Source organism: Falco rusticolus, chromosome 9 (genome assembly GCF_015220075.1).
Source record: "Falco rusticolus isolate bFalRus1 chromosome 9, bFalRus1.pri, whole genome shotgun sequence".
NCBI lineage: Eukaryota > Metazoa > Chordata > Aves > Falconiformes > Falconidae > Falco > Falco rusticolus.
This window is the reverse complement of record NC_051195.1, coordinates 15,684,816-15,702,573: the sequence shown is the minus strand read 5'-3', so window position 1 is coordinate 15,702,573 and position 17,758 is coordinate 15,684,816. Positions and strand designations below refer to the sequence as shown.

The following is a 17,758-nucleotide window of genomic DNA, read 5'->3' as shown; positions in this document are numbered from 1 at the left end:
GTTAAATGTCATGCACAAAACTGTGTGGTTTCTAAATATTTACAGAGACAGTATCTGAAATATTAGCCTGCAAAGATTGTACTATAGTGTTAGTTTTCAGTTTGTACTTTTTTTTGAACTAGAGAGTAAATATCTTAAGCAAGGTATTTGAATTTTTAGTATTTACTTGCTGTGCACAATGGGAGACAGCAGCTACATTCCTATTAAAGGACTTGAGACTAGAGTAATAGCCTGGGTGTTTTTAAAAGTATCTAAAGTATGTATTAAACTGTCTTTTTCTATTTTCATGGGGAAAAAATACCACCTAGCTCTCTTCCCTTGGTATTTAATGTGAAAACTGGACTTCCAGCTAGTTTATGTTTTTCCTCATGGTGGGTGTTGTGATTTCTGTACTTGAGTAATTGGTTAATGCACCCAACACCTTGCAGGTGTACAGTACCACAGAAGTGCTGCATACTGCTCCCATCATGTGATGCTACTTTTAACTGAGTTATTACAAAGCAGTGAAATCCTTTACAACCTCTGTAGGAAAATAATGATACTGTCTATTTAAATGTCTTAAAGCTGCATAATCCATAATTGTTCACTTACTGTGTGATTTCAGTCCGTTTGTCTTAGCATACTTTAAAATGCATATCCTGCCTGTGAAGTGTTTGGCAAAAGTGTCTGTTTTGTTAAGGAATGGCACATGAAGTGAATGGTGGTTTCTGTTGATTGTTCACAATAATTGTTCAGTAATGCACTTGCAGTCCTCTGTTGAAGGTACATTGTCTGGTGACATAGGTGTATTATTAACCACCTTCTCATTCCCTTTCCTTCCCCCCAAAAATGTTTGACACTAACTAATATAAGTGTGGTCATGATGTTGCTTAACTCAGAGAAATCCATTCTGAAAGGATCCAAACATTCCCCAGTGACGTTTACAGTGCAGATGTTGCAGCTGTGATTTTGGGCATGAGAACCAGAAAGTGAAGCTAATGAGAAATGACCTCTTGTGTTTCACAGGAGCTGCCTCAACAGAGAGCCAGGGAGAGCTTTGAAAAGTTTGGGACTTAGTCTGAAGTTTAACACCTACATGCACGCGCAGTTCCTGCTGCAGTCAGTAGCTGTTTGCATGTGTTTGGATAGCTGGACTGTTTCTGAACTGACTTTGCCTCTTTAAATCCCTTGAGCCAAACCCAAATTTTGACTATGCTAATGCCAATTGAAAGTCAGTGGTGCTGTGTGTGCTGGAGGCAGGTTGGATCACCTACATCCTGGAATAAATGAGCAGGGAGAACTCTCCTTAACTGTCACTGTATAATAGTTGTTGCTATTTTTTTCATGTAGGCAGCTGATTCAGAAGATTTCCATTTAAAAAAGAGCTATATATAAATATTTTCAAGTTATCTATTAATTACAGTTTAAATTATAAAGGATTGTGCAGCTTTGGCAATTTTAAAAACATTTTTACCATAATAGTGCTAACTATTTAAAATGACTGTAGTTTTCTTAAGGACTTAACACCCATAGGAAATTAAGGACAGTGAGGAGTTACAGGATTAAAAATAATACAATCCTTTTTTCTCTAGCCCTGTCATAGTGGAAATCCCGCATTTTGGATCAATGCGAGGAAAGGAAAGAGAACTAATCGTACTTCGAAGTGAAAATGGTGAAACGTGGAAGGAGCATCAGTATGACAGCAAACATGAAGACTTAACTGAAATACTCAATGGCATGGATGAAGGTAAAATTTTTCTCAAAGCTTTAGCAAGCCTTACCTTTGTGCAGGCTTGCTAACATGAGCAGACTAAAGCAACCTAACGTAAAACAGTGCAGGGGATATCTGACTTTGGGGAAGATGGTGTGCGTTACGTATTAAACAAATGGAAAGAGTGTAAAGAGAAATTGTTCAGCAGTGGCCTGGAGACGTCCTGAAATGAGTGGTAAGTTTTGGTCTGAAGTCTTGGCAAGTTTAAGCAAAGTTGCACGGTTGCTTTACAGCATAAAGTTGAGAATAACATCCCAGCTGGAGGTAAGCATGTTTCTGCTGCTCGGGCAAGGCCACCTGAAGGTCATTCCAAACCAACAACGAAGTGTAAATATCGGTTATATTGTGCTTTCCCACAGATGCAGAGCTCAGCCCCTGCACTATTCTTCTTTGAAACGGTATTGTTAGAGGTTGCCTCCCATAAACAGACAACCTGCCTTCCTGATGCCCATCTGGGAAGTCTGGCTCCCTTGTTTTGCTTGGACATTGCTGTTACGTGAGAGTCCCTTAAGATGAGAGGACTCAGCTGTACACAGTTCATCAGAGGCTGCTGTGACAGATGGTCCCCACGGACACATTGTGGGCAAAGCCAGGCTGGGGCTGCAGTGATCCTTTGGCACCACTGCTTTCTTTTTTTAGCAAGTGTTTTTCAATACTTGTGCCAATAAACCTTTGCTTGAACTCTTTGCATCTGAGTGTGAATGAAATAGCTTGTGGTTTGGCCTTTGGTTTTCTGTATGGATTTATCCACAGGATTTTCTCTGGATAAACTCCTACAGAAAGTCACAGTGCGGCGGGGTACAAGCTGCAGGACAGTTCTTTCATTGTCAGCAAAAACTTTTGAGGCAATTCATCGGGCCATGGATGGCAGTTGAGAGGTATCTGTGAGCAGGCTCTGCCTTTGATCTTGGCCTCTTGTTTGAAGAAGGCAGCCTCATTAAAAGGCGTGCTTTGAGAACATGGGAAGGAGAGTAGCGCTGTTTTGAGGGGCTCCCTGGACTTGTGTAGTATTTTCACTTCAAAGTACTTGAACTGCACATGAACTTGTAAAAATACAGAGCAATGACAGCGTGTGTTGTATGATCTATTCTAGCTACTTATTTTGAAATATGTATAATAGAACCAACCAAGCAGTAGGGCAGAAACACTGCAAATGTTGGATCAGTGGGTTTGGAAAAATGCAATAAACCTTATCAGAGAAGGGTACCTAAAAGCAGTGGAATAGGCAGAAAAGTGAGCATGCCCCGGGACAGTACTGCTTGGGGAAGAATTGCTTCAGGATTGAAGGCAGTAGCGCAGCCTTTCTGAAAGAAACATCTCACCACCACACCCTCCTCCTCTGTGCACTAGCATGGGATAGGAAGTAATTGTTTGGCATTTGGGCGAAATATTGGTGCCTTGTCAGTGGTGAGGTATTTAGAACCGATCAGCTGCTTGCTTGTTTGCTTCATATGCTTTCCAAACTGAGCTTAGTTCAGTTTTGGGATAGGAAATCTGGGCATAAAAACACTGTTCTAAAGTGTTCCAACTTGCATTACTTATGAAAGCTCTCCAGAGGTGCCATATGGATAAATTCACATTTTACAGAGAAGTCAACAAATAAAAACACTTTGAGAGAGGTAGGCACGAAGCTGTCAATACTTAGAGCCTAAAATAATAAGCTTCACGATTTGGAGCCAGCATACAACTTTCTGATCTGTTGAGGGTTTCAGGTGGCTCTTCCCTTCTGGGGAACTGCAGTTTGAGGTTACTGGGTATATGTACAGCCGATGAATCACAGAAAGTATGATGGACGCTGTACTATTCCCTTAGAATGAAAATATTTGACACCTTAAAAGCCAAGCCACAGAAATGCCTTTTACCAATCCAGGCAATCATTTCTGAGAGAGAAAGGAGAAAAAATACTGCAGACACACCCAGAGCATTGTGCTGATTCTTTGTTCAGTTCATTAACCCTTCTCTAGTTAGGAAAACAAACCTAAAAAAGCCCCTCCAAAACCACCAAGCCTGCATTAAAATAGTACAAGGATCTTGACAAAATTCTGCTCCAGTTAAATGGCACCTTTGCTGTGTAAAAGGTCTTCCAAGCAATGACATAAGTTTACAAATTTGTAGAATTAAGAGTGGGTTGGCTTTTTTCATCTGAACTTTACGTGGTTTGTTACAAAATACCTGGCTCTGAAGGAGTATTTTGGAAGAAGTTTTATTCCAGGTATGAACTCTGGAGGCAGAAGCAATTTTTAATTTAAGTAAAAAGCAGCCACATGGTCAGTCATTTCCAGAAGTTTAGTGTGTCTTTGCCAGGAAATTCATCTGTGCAGTCATCTCTAAATGCCATAACATGCTGCAGGAGCGCCCATTTTTCCATTAAAAGCAGCTGGTCTGTTTCATGCCAGACCTGTGTGATTCACTAGTTCTTACCTATCTGTAGTGGTGGAGGGCAATCAGAATTTTATTCCCAGCTCCTTTAAAAATTCAGCGTATCAAGATGCAGTTTGCTTCTCCGTTTTGTTTTTCTTGTTTGGCTCTTCCACGTAGCTAGGGAGGATGAGAGTGAGGACATCTTTGCTCCTCGACCTCCCAGCGGACTGCTGAAAACCTGCCGGTTCTTTACCGGAAGCAGCACCATCTGCTGGAAAACCTCATCGCAGGCTCAAATTAATCCAGAGAGGAGGCAACGCTTCAGGGCACTAAACGAAGGATTAAATAATAGCAGAACTTTGCTTTTATTCTCATCAAAGAACAATGAACCATGATGGAAAGAGTCAGGGGGTTTTTTTGGTGCTGTCAGGTTTCTGCTTAAATAGTTTTTATTCTAAAGATGCTGTACTTAGGCAGATAGAGTGCTGAGGAAATACAGGGAATCTGGCATTACTAGGAAGAGGAGTTAGGTTCCAAACACAAGGGTAGCAATTCACAACTGTTGGCCGTATTACATTTATTTAAACCTGAATCAACTGAAATTTATTTATTTATTTCTTAGGAGGAAGCTCTCTGTTTGGTAAATAACTTACTTTTTCAGCCCGGCTCCTTTTAGATGTAATTTGTGTTTGGTTTTTACGTTCCTGCACCCTTTACAGGTACCTGTAGACAGATTGTGGGCATAAATGCACACACCGGGGTAGCTAATCTTTTGACAGCCATTTGCAAATAGGAAATGCAAATATTTGTGGCTACAACACGCTTGCAGCTGCATGGTGTGGTTTCAGATGGGAAGCAGGAGTTTTTGCATAACTACTTCTTTGAATCTACAGATGAAACCAGAGCGTGACCTTGTTTACTCTTGAAGTTTAAAATACCACCATAAATCACTCTGCAGTGATTTTGCTACATTTCCAAGAAAAGTTTTTAAACATATTGCTGTTAAACTTTGTGTTGTGAATGGCAAGATTAGAGACTGTGCAAAAATAGGCAAAAGAACACAGAGAGGGCATTGACTTATTTGAGAATGAGACCTCATGGCACTGGGAGCACCTAGTTATGTATGTGAAATACTGAAGCTGAGAGGGTGGGTCTAGTTACTAGCATTTTTAAGACAAGTCTCACTGCCCTCAGCTTCTCCTTCAGTCCCTTACCATGTGCTCTTTCTGCCTCCATCCACCTCCTGTACTTTTCTCCATGTGAGTACTGCCTCCTGGGTGCCCCACTTCTAGTGCAACAATTTCTTAATGGGCGCACATCTCCTGTATGGGGGAAACTGGTGTCCTGTGCTTGTCCCACCTTTCAGTCTGCACAGTGACTAGGTGAGCTCTGCTCTAGCCAGTACTGCCGGAGGCTTGCAAAACGCAGAGCATTGTTCAGTCTGCTAAGTACAGATGAGTTTTGCGTTTTCAGCACTAGCAAAACTCTTCTAAGGTCCTGGTAAGGGAAATCAGGTACCAGATCACACAAAGACGCCTTGAAGCTCATGAAGCAGGCAAGTGTTCTGTGACTCTTGCTCTGTTTCCAGTCAGAAAATGCTCTGCCTTCTGAAAGAAAAAAGAAAGTTATTAGACATGTGATGAATTTGATTGACACCTGCCTCTCACCTGACAAATCTGGTGTGATTGCTTTCCTTGAGCTGAGCCATCCCAAGGGTCAGAGGTCCTCCCTGACCTTGCAGGATGTGGCTGGGTTTCTCTTCTCCTGTCCAGGAACCTTAACATAATGCTCATGTGGTAGCACAGCCTAGAGGGTGGGGAGGAGTGATCTTCCTTTCCTCCCTCCTTTCCTTCCCTCCATCTCTCCTTTCCTCCATCACTCCCACAGCCACCTTAGGATAATTGTACCATACGCTTGGGTGGCAGGGGAAGACATATGCACAGAGTATTCACAATACTTTTCTCTTGACTTACTAAAACTTAATGGCCATAGGGGTTCTTCGGGCTTTTAGCACAAATCCTGGGAGACACTGACATCAGCAGACTTCCCAATTCTGCCACTAACCTTCCTGCTTTACATCTCTCTGCTTTGCCATCCCTGTCTATAAGATGAGGTGTATAGCATACTTCTCTGTGGTTAAAAAACCCCACACAAAACCCAACCAACCAACCAAAAAACCCTTAGAGGTTTTTAATTGAAACACATTGCACAGGAATGAAGTGTCAGCAACCAAGGAAAATAGTAATGATGATAGCTCTGTTTGTAAAATGCATTCAGTGTGTTCAGGAAATGTGACCTCTCCCAGGACTAGTTTTCCCTGTTTCATTAATTCTGTCATGCTAATGCTGCGTTTCTCCTGGCAGTCAGGTGGTTTGATTGCTCACCATCTTTTTTTTTCTCTTAGAGGGCAACTTCATATACAAACTTACATGTTCAGAGGAGGAAAATGTCTCAGTCACATAAAGAATTTTACAGGTGTCTTTCGTCTTGGTACCACATCTTACTGCATCTGATAGAATTTTCATCTTTCAAGGAACAAACTTTCTTCTTTAGGAATGTGGTGCTCTTATTAAGGAGGAAAATAGAGTGGAAATGTGTGGAGTGCTGGAGTGAAACCCCATTGCAATTGCTGAAAAGTCAGTGTAAGAGATTACAGGAGAAATGCATGACAGTTGTGTAATTATCTCTGTGAATAATGTTTATATCACAGGGATTTCACTAGTGCATATATATACACACATATAGTTGCAAATTAGTTGTATTTGTGACATATCACAAAGTTTTTGTCAGTGCATATATGTCTACATCATCTATGTAGTTAATATGGGTAGATACTCCATGCACTTTTCTAAGCCTTAGTGACCCTTGAAGTTGGGAATGTGGTCAAGAGCACTAACTGTTGACAACCTGTTTCTGTTCCAGTTGTCTCTGAGGATGTGTTAAGTTTCTCTTCTCTAGGAACTGAGGAGCACGATGCAGTTGCTTTGGGGCAGATACCAAATGGCTGAAAGCCTGATGTGGGAAGGGATCCTTGCTATGGTTTCAACGGTAGTGCTGGCAGACAGAGCTCCGTCACATCCACAAAACTGGAGAGCTCAGTGTCTCAGTATAAACTCTCAGGATTATATGGATGCCAGTTTGGGAAATAACTTTCTTAAGTGCCTTAGCTGGGCAAACCCTGGATTGCACACTTGACGTGAAGTTAGATACTTCATGAGCTGACTGTGATTTCCCGTGTTTTAATGTATGTTGGAGCCATGTGAGGGAAGAGGCTGGAAATAATTGTCTCTTGAAGGTGTGCACAGAAAGATCAGTACACTTGTGTGATTCCAGATATAGATGAGAGAGGAAAGAAGCTTGACCATCTCCTTCAGACATCCTCGGACTTCCATGCTGTGTGACAAACCTAACACCCCACAGCAGCTGCTAGTAGCTTGGGTGACTAGCAGTCACTAGTGGTGCTTCGGTGTCCTGGCAGATATGTGCATCTCGTGCCATTTGCCCTTGTTGTCAAGATTTATGCAAAAGTTCACAGAGCAAACCAAAGCTTGATAATTAATAGCACTGAATATTTTTTTCTCCTGTAGTAAGTAAAATAATAAGCATTTCAAGGCATATTCAAAACCTCACACTCACACATGTGTCTGGTACGAACCTGGGCAGATAATGCCTGGATGTTTTAACTGCCTTCTCTCACCAGAGCTGGACAGTGTTGAGGAGCTAGAGAAGAAGCGAATCTGCAGGATCGTCACAAAAGATTTCCCTCAGTACTTTGCGGTGGTTTCACGAATCAAGCAGGAGAGTAACCAAATCGGCCCAGAAGGTGGGGTGCTGAGCAGCACGACGGTGCCGCGTGTCCAGGCATCCTTCCCTGAGGGTGCTCTAACCAAAAGAATCCGCGTGGGGCTCCAGGTAAAAGCACCCTCGCGTCCACATTCGCAGCGTCTACAAGTGCATCATTGATCTTAATGAATGAGGCTTTCAGCTAAGGAGTCTCTGCCCCTTAGTGGTGGGTGGCAAGGTGGGAAGCATTCCCACCTGAGATCTGAATTGGCAAGTGTCTGCTCAGGCAGGCTCTGGGCCTCTCAGTGCCCCCCGGTGCAGGTGATGCACAGTCCTCCTCCCTGTGGCAAAAGCCCAGCTCCCCTTTCATCATTACCCTGAGTATTGCTTAGCATCTTAAGAATGGAGAAAAAAGCAAAGAGCTGGAGCCACCACAGCCTCAGTGATATTGTCTGCCATCCTCCTGTTGGCTGTGGTTGCACAGCCCTGCGTAGTCCCAGCCTCCTGTGGCAAAGTAGCAGCTTGGGATTGGTGTCACTGGGCTGCCCGTTGCCATAAGAATGTGTTTGGTAAGGATTTCATCAGCTGTTTGCTAGCTGTTGCTGGGTCAAAGACCTCCCGTATACATCTGTTGTAGTTTAGGACATTCACCATAGGTGTTTCTAGCAATGGGTGGAATCTGGGAAGAGCAAATAGCTTAAGCTCTCCTTGAGCAAACTGCACAGAAAGTGGAGAAATGCTTTTTAGGAGGTATCTTTTTCTTTGAGTTCTGTTAATTATCACTTAAAATTACTTAATAATTTTACAAGTCTGATGGGTTCACGAAATAGGGATGCTGGTTTGAATTTCAGTGCTTGGAATTCAGACTGGAACATTTCTGTTAATGATATTTCACATCTAAAAATGATTAATCTGGAGAAAATGGAAGCTCTGCTATTATGGTTATACAGCTGCCTTTCCAGAGCTTTCTAGTGTGAAGAAAACATGATGTCTCCATGTGCACTGTTGTGACTGGTGAGATTGCAATGTAGCTACATGTTCTATGCGTATCAATACAGCGTGCAGTTAAGTCACAGGTCAGCCTGATTGAAACAGACTTGAAAGTTAAAAAACTGAAACAAAACAAAACAAAGCAATCCCCAGGGAAATGGGTGCAAAACTTTGTTTCCCATGTCTGTCACTTTTGGGTTCAGGTCTTACATGACAAAAAGTACAAAAACTCTATAGCATTTCTTCCCATATTGGCTACTTCTTTCTTCCCATATAAAGTTAGAAAACCTTTCAAGGCACAAAATGGAGGTAGAAAGTCTGCTTATAGCAGCTAAGATTGTAAGTAGAATTGGCTTATAGCTCTTCCATAGCATAATGCATTCTGTATGAATTTGACCCAGACAGATGTTTCCTTCCTAATAATCAATAGTGGAATAGCGTAGGAAGCACTGAGTACAGAGGTAATTCAGAGTACACAGTGTTCCTCAGGAGCATGGATTTGTGTTTGGTAGAGATGCGAGAATTGTTCAGCATCTTCTAGACAGAGTGCCTAGTCCTCACTTCTCAAGTGCAAAATAGGCCTCTTTGCATTTTGAAATTGTATTTAATATCACCCATCACTGTAAATTCAAAACAAACCCAAACATTCCTGAAACACTCAGCAAAAACTGCAGGCAACCTTCTGAGATTTATAGTTTTGCTTTGCAAGATAGCTATTAGGAAAGCATAAGTGGGTCGTTAAAAAAAAATACTAAGCATGAATTGTACTAATGATCACCCTTGAGAGCTATGGGAGAAGGCTGCCTGGGAAAAAAAGAAATAAAATTCTACAGAAAAATGAAAGGAAAATTAAATTATCTTTTGGGAAACAGTTCTGCATGTCTATAACCAATTTTTAGCTCTAGTTTAAATACTTTCCCTGTGTTGACAGGCTCAACCGGTTCCAGAGGAGATTGTCAAAAAAATCCTTGGAAACAAAGCAACTTTCAGTCCCATTGTTACTGTGGAGCCAAGAAGAAGAAAATTTCATAAGCCAATAACCATGACAATCCCTGTGCCGCCTCCGTCGGGAGAAGGTGTAACCAATGGGTACAAAGGAGACATGACACCCAGCCTTCGACTTTTATGTAGCATTACAGGTTAGAGAAAGTCATGCTCTTTGCAAAGGTTTTTGTGACAGCAATGCCTCTGTGCTCACTCTCATAACTGTACAACTTGTGCTTTCCAGTAAGGGAACACTGGTGTGCCTCGTCCAGTAGGGTTCAGATCAGTTCTGAGCAAAGCTGGCTGAGGTCATTTGAAAGGCTCCTGCTGATTCCCTGGGCTTTGGATCTGGTCTCACGCCATTGTAAAAGAGCTCTGCCAACAGATAATAAATGCTATTTTATATTTAGCCAGTATGAAGAATTTCAACCTTGGTTATTAAACATGGCTGTCAGTAAAAGTAGTTTGCAGAAATAATTCTGTCCTAGCCGATATAAAAGGGGAAGAGTTGCTATTGGCTTGTAGGCGTGTACTTGACTTACATCAGCATCATTTTCTGGTGTGTGATACGTGATGTAATATATATCATGTAGCTCAGCTGTTGGAGAACATTATTATCAGGCTCTCTTTTTATGCGTGAAGCAAAATAGTTTAAGATAGATACTTGTATGCAGTCTGTATATGCTTGGTGTTTGAAAGAAAATCTCCACCGTTTATATTTACATAGGAGGTACTTCACCTGCGCAGTGGGAGGATATCACAGGCACCACTCCGCTGACATTTTCAAATGACTGTGTCTCATTCACAACCAATGTTTCAGCCAGGTATGGTAACAGCTTGCCAAACGCACCTAGGGAGTAGTTACCCGTGATTAACAAAGTGCATAGTTGTGGGGTTGTTTCTTGGCTTTCTGCAAGTCTTTTGCAAGACTGATGGAGTGGTATTGGGACCAGATGCTTCTTTGTCACTACGTATCAGCACCCCACGCATCCAGGGTTTTACATGTGGCTTTGTCTTGGCCTTTGCTGCTGCAGTGATGTCTCCTGGCAATCACACATGCTATTTCTCTAAAGGCTGCGGTGCCACACAGGGGTTTATTTTTCTGCAAACAGTAACAGAAAGGGAAAGCTTAAAATGTTAACTCAATAAAAATATTGGGGGGATTCATAAAACTGTATTCGTTTAAAAAGTTAAGAACATTCATTTCCTGGCTGTGGGCTTTTTAGTTGAAAACTACGTAAAATTACTCTCACAAAAATATCATTTGCCAAAAAATCATGGTTTGAAATGAATTTTGATGAACTCTAGTGGACTTACATGCTGATTGGTGGCATTCAACAAGATCTGTACAAATCCTGAATCCTAGTGGAGAAAATTCATGGTATGCAAGTTAAAGAGCTTATCACTGAGTACATAACATTTGCACCTATAAAAAGCTTTATAAAAAGAATATTGGAAAGAAGTAAATAGATCAGGGTTGAAATACTGTGGAAAAGGCTCATACAAACAAGAAATTAAGATGTTTATAACTTGTATCAAAATTTTCATCAAACTCTCAATCATAAGATGAAAAAATAACAGTATAACATCTATCTCTGGGGTACTTCACTGAGGGCATATTTGGTTTCAACCTATGTGGGAGATGCAGTTTTGCTGTATGTATGTGTTATAAAGGAGGTTGTTTTAGCAAATCAAATGTACAGTGAGGCATCAACACATATACATGCTGTGGGGTCACAAGAAATACAGTTTCCCCACTTCGGCTTCAAATGAGGCTTAAACAGTTTTATGAGATACCTCTGCGAGAGGGGTCAAATAAGTATATCAGCATTTCATTACCAGGTATTCCTATTTTTGGGTGGTTGAAGCTCCACTGACAGTAGAAGGAAAATTACCGCTTTGGGAAGTCTGCAAGGACAGTATGCGTGAAAAATGGCCAAGGATCAGAGGACATGGTTTCTCTTTAAAGGCTTAAGCAATATTTGAGCATAATGAAATGTTGATTTAATGGTTTGCTTTTTCCCACTCAGATTTTGGCTCGCAGACTGCCATCAAGTACTAGAGACTGTTGGGCTGGCAACACAGCTTTATAGAGAATTAATATGTGTTCCTTATATGGCAAAGTTTGTGATATTTGCTAAAATGAATGACCCTGTGGAATCCAATCTGCGTTGCTTCTGCATGACTGATGACAAAGTGGACAAAACTTTGGAGCAACAAGAGAACTTTGAAGAAGTTGCAAGAAGCAAAGACATTGAGGTACATTTCTTACTCACAGCTGACTCCCTCCTTGTAAATGGACAATGTGGTATCCAAGTGGCAACAGGTCGTGCAAAAGCCACTATAAGCCCAGTTAGATAAAGGTTCATAGCAAGGCTGTGACAGAAAAGGACAAGGCAGGGAGAGCATGAGGACCTGTTTCCAAATGGATCCCTGGGATGGTCTGCAGTGGGTTTTGCGTGCACTGCTGTCAAGTAGCCCTGGTTGGGCTTTGCAGATGGCTGACCTGGAAATCCTTCTCATTGCTCCTGCAGACACACAGTCATGAGTAAGGCTGGTTTGTGGCGAATACGTAGTCACCAACACACAGTTTCCTGAAGGAAGTCAATCCGTTTGTACTCCAGAAAAGCCACACATGCAGCTCACCCTTTCCCAAACTGCCTGCGCTCATAATACCTTGCCATAATACACGTGATTTTCTAATTTGTTGTTGAATTTAATCTGAGTGGGGACTTGTGCTAAACTCGGGAACTGTGATGGGGGAAATCATGACATACTTACTTGCATGGATCTACTATGAAAAGAGGTTTTATTGACTTTTATTTATTGCTTTGATAGGTTCTGGAAGGAAAACCTATTTACGTTGATTGCTATGGAAATCTGGCCCCTTTGACTAAAGGAGGACAGCAGCTTGTTTTTAATTTTTATGCTTTCAAAGAAAATAGACTGCCATTCTCTATCAAGGTAAAAGCAAAACAAGCCAAATAATTATTCTGATTTTTTTCCCCCCACCAGTAATAACACTTTTTCAGCCTGATAGTACTAACTTGCCCCAAGGATGTGTCGTTGTTTACTATGTGAATAACGAGAGGGTGCTTTGCCTGAAGCCATAAAAGAGCTGGCGGCAGAGCTGGGACCCAATACCCATGATATGGATTCACAGCCTTTTATTAAAACCGTATCTCAAGTTAGACCTCCAAAATACTATCAGTAGATCACTATTTCCCAGGGACTAAGTAAAGGAGATGCATTCAATATACTGTACAGCAGAACAGCCTCCAAAAAGCATGCTCAGACCGGTCATCTCTAAATTACCATGGATGGCTGCTCACTTTCCTTAGCCTTATTATTGCTGCGCAAAAGAAGTTTTTAAGCATTTTGGTGAGCGCAAGTGCAAAACATGACAGAAAAAAATGAAGGTGGGCAGAAAATACCTGCCAGTAATATCTCAGTATGAAACTGCCTGGTTGGACTCACTCAACATCTTGTCCTGCATGGATTTAGCATCAGAGAGCTTCAGGCTGACCTAACTCTTTCATGGTAACACCTTTTCTCCTTCAGCACCTCACTGTTACTGAGCTGGAGCTCAGCCTGAGCTTCACCCATTAGATAGCTTCTTGTGGCAAGATACTCTGCCGAAACTTCCTCTAGGTGTCTGAATTACTACATATACTACACTGTATTAAAATTTCTTTTCTAGGTAAGAGACACCAGCCAGGAACCTTGTGGTCGCTTATCATTTTTGAAAGAACCAAAGACTACAAAAGGATTGCCACAAACAGCTGTTTGCAATTTGAATATCACCTTGCCAGCACACAAAAAGGTATTTGTTAGGAAAAGTAAACATTTTCCTTAGGGTTGATTTGGTTTTATTTTTGCTCCTTTGGTTTTGTCTTTTTTTTCTTCCTTTTTTTTTTTCTTTTTCTCCTGCTAGTGATAAAGAAACCCTATGAAATGCCATTAATGAGAATGTTTTGGAATATGATAAAGGCTTTTTAAATTTATGTTTTATTGGTTTCCTGTATGTAGAACGCTTTTAAAGTCTCGTTACTGTGGTGTCAAGTTCCTATATTTTTTATGATTCTGTTTACAGCTCATGCTTCAGCCTGCAAGTCATAGGTTTATGCTTTCAGTAATGTCACGTGTTGATTTGCATTGGATGTAAGGTTTTTTTTTTCTTTTGTGTTGACACTTTGGATTTGCTTTGCCTTATAAATCAGCTTGCATTTTGTGCTCCCAATTTGGTCCTTTTCATATCCTGATATTCTTTTCCCTGCTGTCCATTATAATATTCCTTGTCTCTGCAATGCATCTTGGGACCAAAAGGAAACAGAGTCAGATCAAGATGATGAGGTAATATAAACACTGTCTTCTGTTTTTATTTCCTTCAGATTTAGTGAAGAAAAATAATATGTTATAGAAAAAACAAACAACTATTTTTAGCTATGGCATTGAAATGATACCTACAGAATAACCATATCCTTGACGTTTGGTAGTCTGTTGCAAAACAGTAGATGTGCACAAATGTGGGAAAAACAAGATTATATATTATGAAATTAAACCAAGCATTGAATAATGGCAGTGTAAAATTTAACTCGTTTTCTTCTGAAAAAAGATATAATTATATATATCAGACCAAGTCCATTTTTGGCAAAATCAAGAATATTTTAGTGGATATGATTTCTTCTCTTGGAGTAACACTGCCAATGCTTTGGTAACTTCTATTTCTGAGAAGGAAAGAAATACTGCTGAGGCCACAGTAGTGGCCTATAATATTTTACTCCTGAAAATAAACTGGACTCTTCTGACAAAGCCAAATAGCCAAGGGCAATTTCTAAATATCATACCCAAATCTATTTTCAAATAAACCTTTGACACTTGCAGTTTAAAAATCCACTGTTTGATGCAAACTGCAACATTAGATTGTGAAGAAATTGAGTGGATTTTACTTATTAGAGGTAGCTATAAATGAGATCACTTTCTAAAAGAATCTACAGATATGTATCCGATTTACCTAGCAGCAAAATTTTCTTCTCTTCCTGGTGACAAATAACTAGCAGTAGCCACCTGCTGATTAAAATAATAATAAAAACCAAAAATCAAAAAACAAACCAAAACATTTCTTACATGTTAAAAGATAATAATAGCAACCACATCACTTTGTCTCCACAGGTTTTGTTCCCAGTGAGCTATTATACAGCTATAACAATAGTTTTCTTTCTAAACAAACCATAGTTTTAGCCACATAATCCAGTGAGCTGATCTCTAAAGGACTTTTAATATTTAAGACTTCGCACCAGCAGCTACGTCACTGAATGCAGCGACTTATGATGCAATTTATTAGTTAACAATATTAGTCTGCTTTCTAATCTGCATCTTTGCATTTTGTGCCTATTAAAAAAATCCTCTCCCATGCCTTTTTTGTCCTTAATGTATTCACTTTAAAGCCAGTGTACATCGTGGTGTATGTGCTTTCAGGAAAAATTAATCCGGGGAGAAATATTTGATAGTCTAAGTTGTATTCTTATAAATGTTCTATGTCTGTATCTGTAGTCTTTTGTGTTGATCTCCTGTTTCCAGCCAAAGATGGTTTATTTTATAGAGAATGAATACTATCATGCTATTTCTAGTAGTGTGAAACATTTTATAAAGTGATAACGGGATAGGATAGTATTGAGATACTTTAAGGCAGGATCACGAGGTACATCTGCTGTCTAAGCTCTTCTACCTCGTAAGCAGAGACATTGTAAGCAGGAATGAACCCATGGGGTCATCTTCTAGGGCTGCAATTTCTTCCCTGCTTGCTCCAGAAGGGTAGTCATCCACAGCAGGTTTCTGCCACCTCCAGTAGCCACCCTCCCTGCTCCACAGTGCCTGAAAGTCATTACATGGCAGAGGGGATGGGAGACCGGCTCTGTCCCTTCCCTTCCCTGCTTGCCCAAATTTGGCTTCAGCATGCCTTCCCGAAGCTGAACGGAGACATCCGTTCTCCCCTGTGGGGATGTGTACGGCAAAATGTGGCCCATCACGCTGAGGTTGATGATTGTTCTCTTCAAATGGGGGATAGTGATACTAAAGGCACCAAATAGTATTATGTTTTGTTGCAGACGGAGAAAGCTGACCGACGCCAGAACTTTGTCTCCCTTGCTTTACGTAAGCGCTACAGCTATCTGACTGAGCCTGGAATGAGTGAGTTGCTCTTACCAAAAATACTAAGCCATATATGTATGATTTTTCATAAGAAGAGACATTTTTTCTATAAACGTTGTATTTGGTGTCACTCTGGAAAAAAAAAAAAAAAAGAAAAAAAAAAAAAAGAAAGAAAGAAAAATTCCACCCATCTAAACCAAAACTCTTGGATGGTCTGTGAACTCTTGTGTTGTGAGAGCTTGAAGAATCCTGACTGGCAAGTGACGTGTTAGTTAAGTAAAAAGATAGTAATTTTTAAAAATGCCTTGTAGCTCCAGAGTAAGAGGATTGCTTTCAAAAAGAGTCTGTTCCTCTTCCCTTTGAAAGATCAGAGAAAGCTGCTGTAGATGGGAATGTTATGCAAAAGTTCAGCAAGGCTGGAGAATGCCATTCAGATAAGTGCTTAAATGTTTAGATGCTTAGCCAAAATGGACTCTCTCATATGTTATATTTTCCCTCTTCTTTCTCCTCCCCTTCCCTTTTTCCTCTGTTCCCTGCAGATGCTTTTTATTCCCTGGCACCACACATTGCTTTCTCTTAAATTTATGTTCCTCTTGACCAGACCTGTGGCATTCCCTTCCTTCCCTGTTAAATACAATAATTTATTTGGCTTAGCTTTTCTTCCCTCACCTCTCCTGTCTGAGGTTGAGTGCTACTGTTCCCCCATTCCCAGGCTTTTTCTTGCCTTTTTTTCCCCCTCGTGACTTCTCAGTTGCTACCCTGCAACAGACCCTTTGATATAGTTCCATAAAACCCATAGACAAACTTTCAGGTCTTGGGAGTTCCCACTGGATGGCTGCTGTTTAATTATTCTATAAGATCTGTGGCTTCTTTGGATCAGATGTGCTCCAGAATATATTACACTTCTCAGGCCTGGAAGAAGACTTCAAACATATAATATCTGAAGAAGCTATCAGATCTGCTGAGACCTCTTGATGGACTGTTAAGGTATCATCAAAGGCTTGATGGGAACTGAGAGAGAGGGAAAAGGAAGTTGCTTGAAAGGAGTTTGATATCTGTGTATATTGCTTACAGTTAGTTTTTCAGGCCTCATTAGGAAAAAAAACAAAAAAACCCCAAAAAACCAAAGTGGTCTTATTCACCAAAGGTCCATTAACTCTCATTCGCTAAAAGTTAGAGGGGGAAAAAGCAAACCCACTTGAGCTGTACTCAAAAAAAAGATGGATTAAACCAGCAGAAGTTCCTGACCATTCTTTAACTATTCCATCCCTTTTGACAATGGTTACTACTTAAGGCTGTGAGCTGCTCAGAAGGGGTATGCAAAAATGATTGTGTTTGCCAGGAAGGACTGTAGACAGCCGTTTGGCCATCAGCCTAAGCACCATCTCCTGCCCGCACATAGCATGTAGTCAGCAACTGCCACTACCACCTGCACCGTGCTGGTGCTAGGGGAGGATGTGGACTTGGAGGTGCAGCTCTTCCAGGGAGCTTACGCTACCCAGCACACAGCCAGGGCTGCTGCTGCGGCTGCTTTACACCGCAGGGTGTTTGCTCCAGTGATTGTATCTGAGTGATGAACCTCTACCTACTTCCAGTGAATCTGATGGCACGGCTCCCGTAGTTTTGGTAGCAGCAGGAGGTGTTCTTACTCACCCAAGCTCCTGTGTGCGTGCATATGCACACATACAGACCTTTTTACCTCCGTACCCTTGCCAGTGCTGGTGCAGAAGAGAGCAAGGC

The 17,758-nt window shown here is 41.0% G+C and overlaps 1 protein-coding gene across 1 annotated transcript in view; it reads left to right on the top strand.

Annotated features, from left to right (window-relative positions):
• The window catches only part of ANK3 (ankyrin 3), a 208,328-nt gene that overhangs the window by 153,231 nt on the left and 37,339 nt on the right, over positions 1–17,758 (top strand). Inside the window, 9 exon segments of the mRNA XM_037399071.1 lie at positions 1,572–1,726; positions 7,812–8,023; positions 9,816–10,023; positions 10,596–10,692; positions 11,899–12,127; positions 12,707–12,832; positions 13,569–13,691; positions 14,195–14,221; positions 15,976–16,057. Coding sequence (XP_037254968.1) covers positions 1,572–1,726; positions 7,812–8,023; positions 9,816–10,023; positions 10,596–10,692; positions 11,899–12,127; positions 12,707–12,832; positions 13,569–13,691; positions 14,195–14,221; positions 15,976–16,057 — 1,259 coding nt within the window.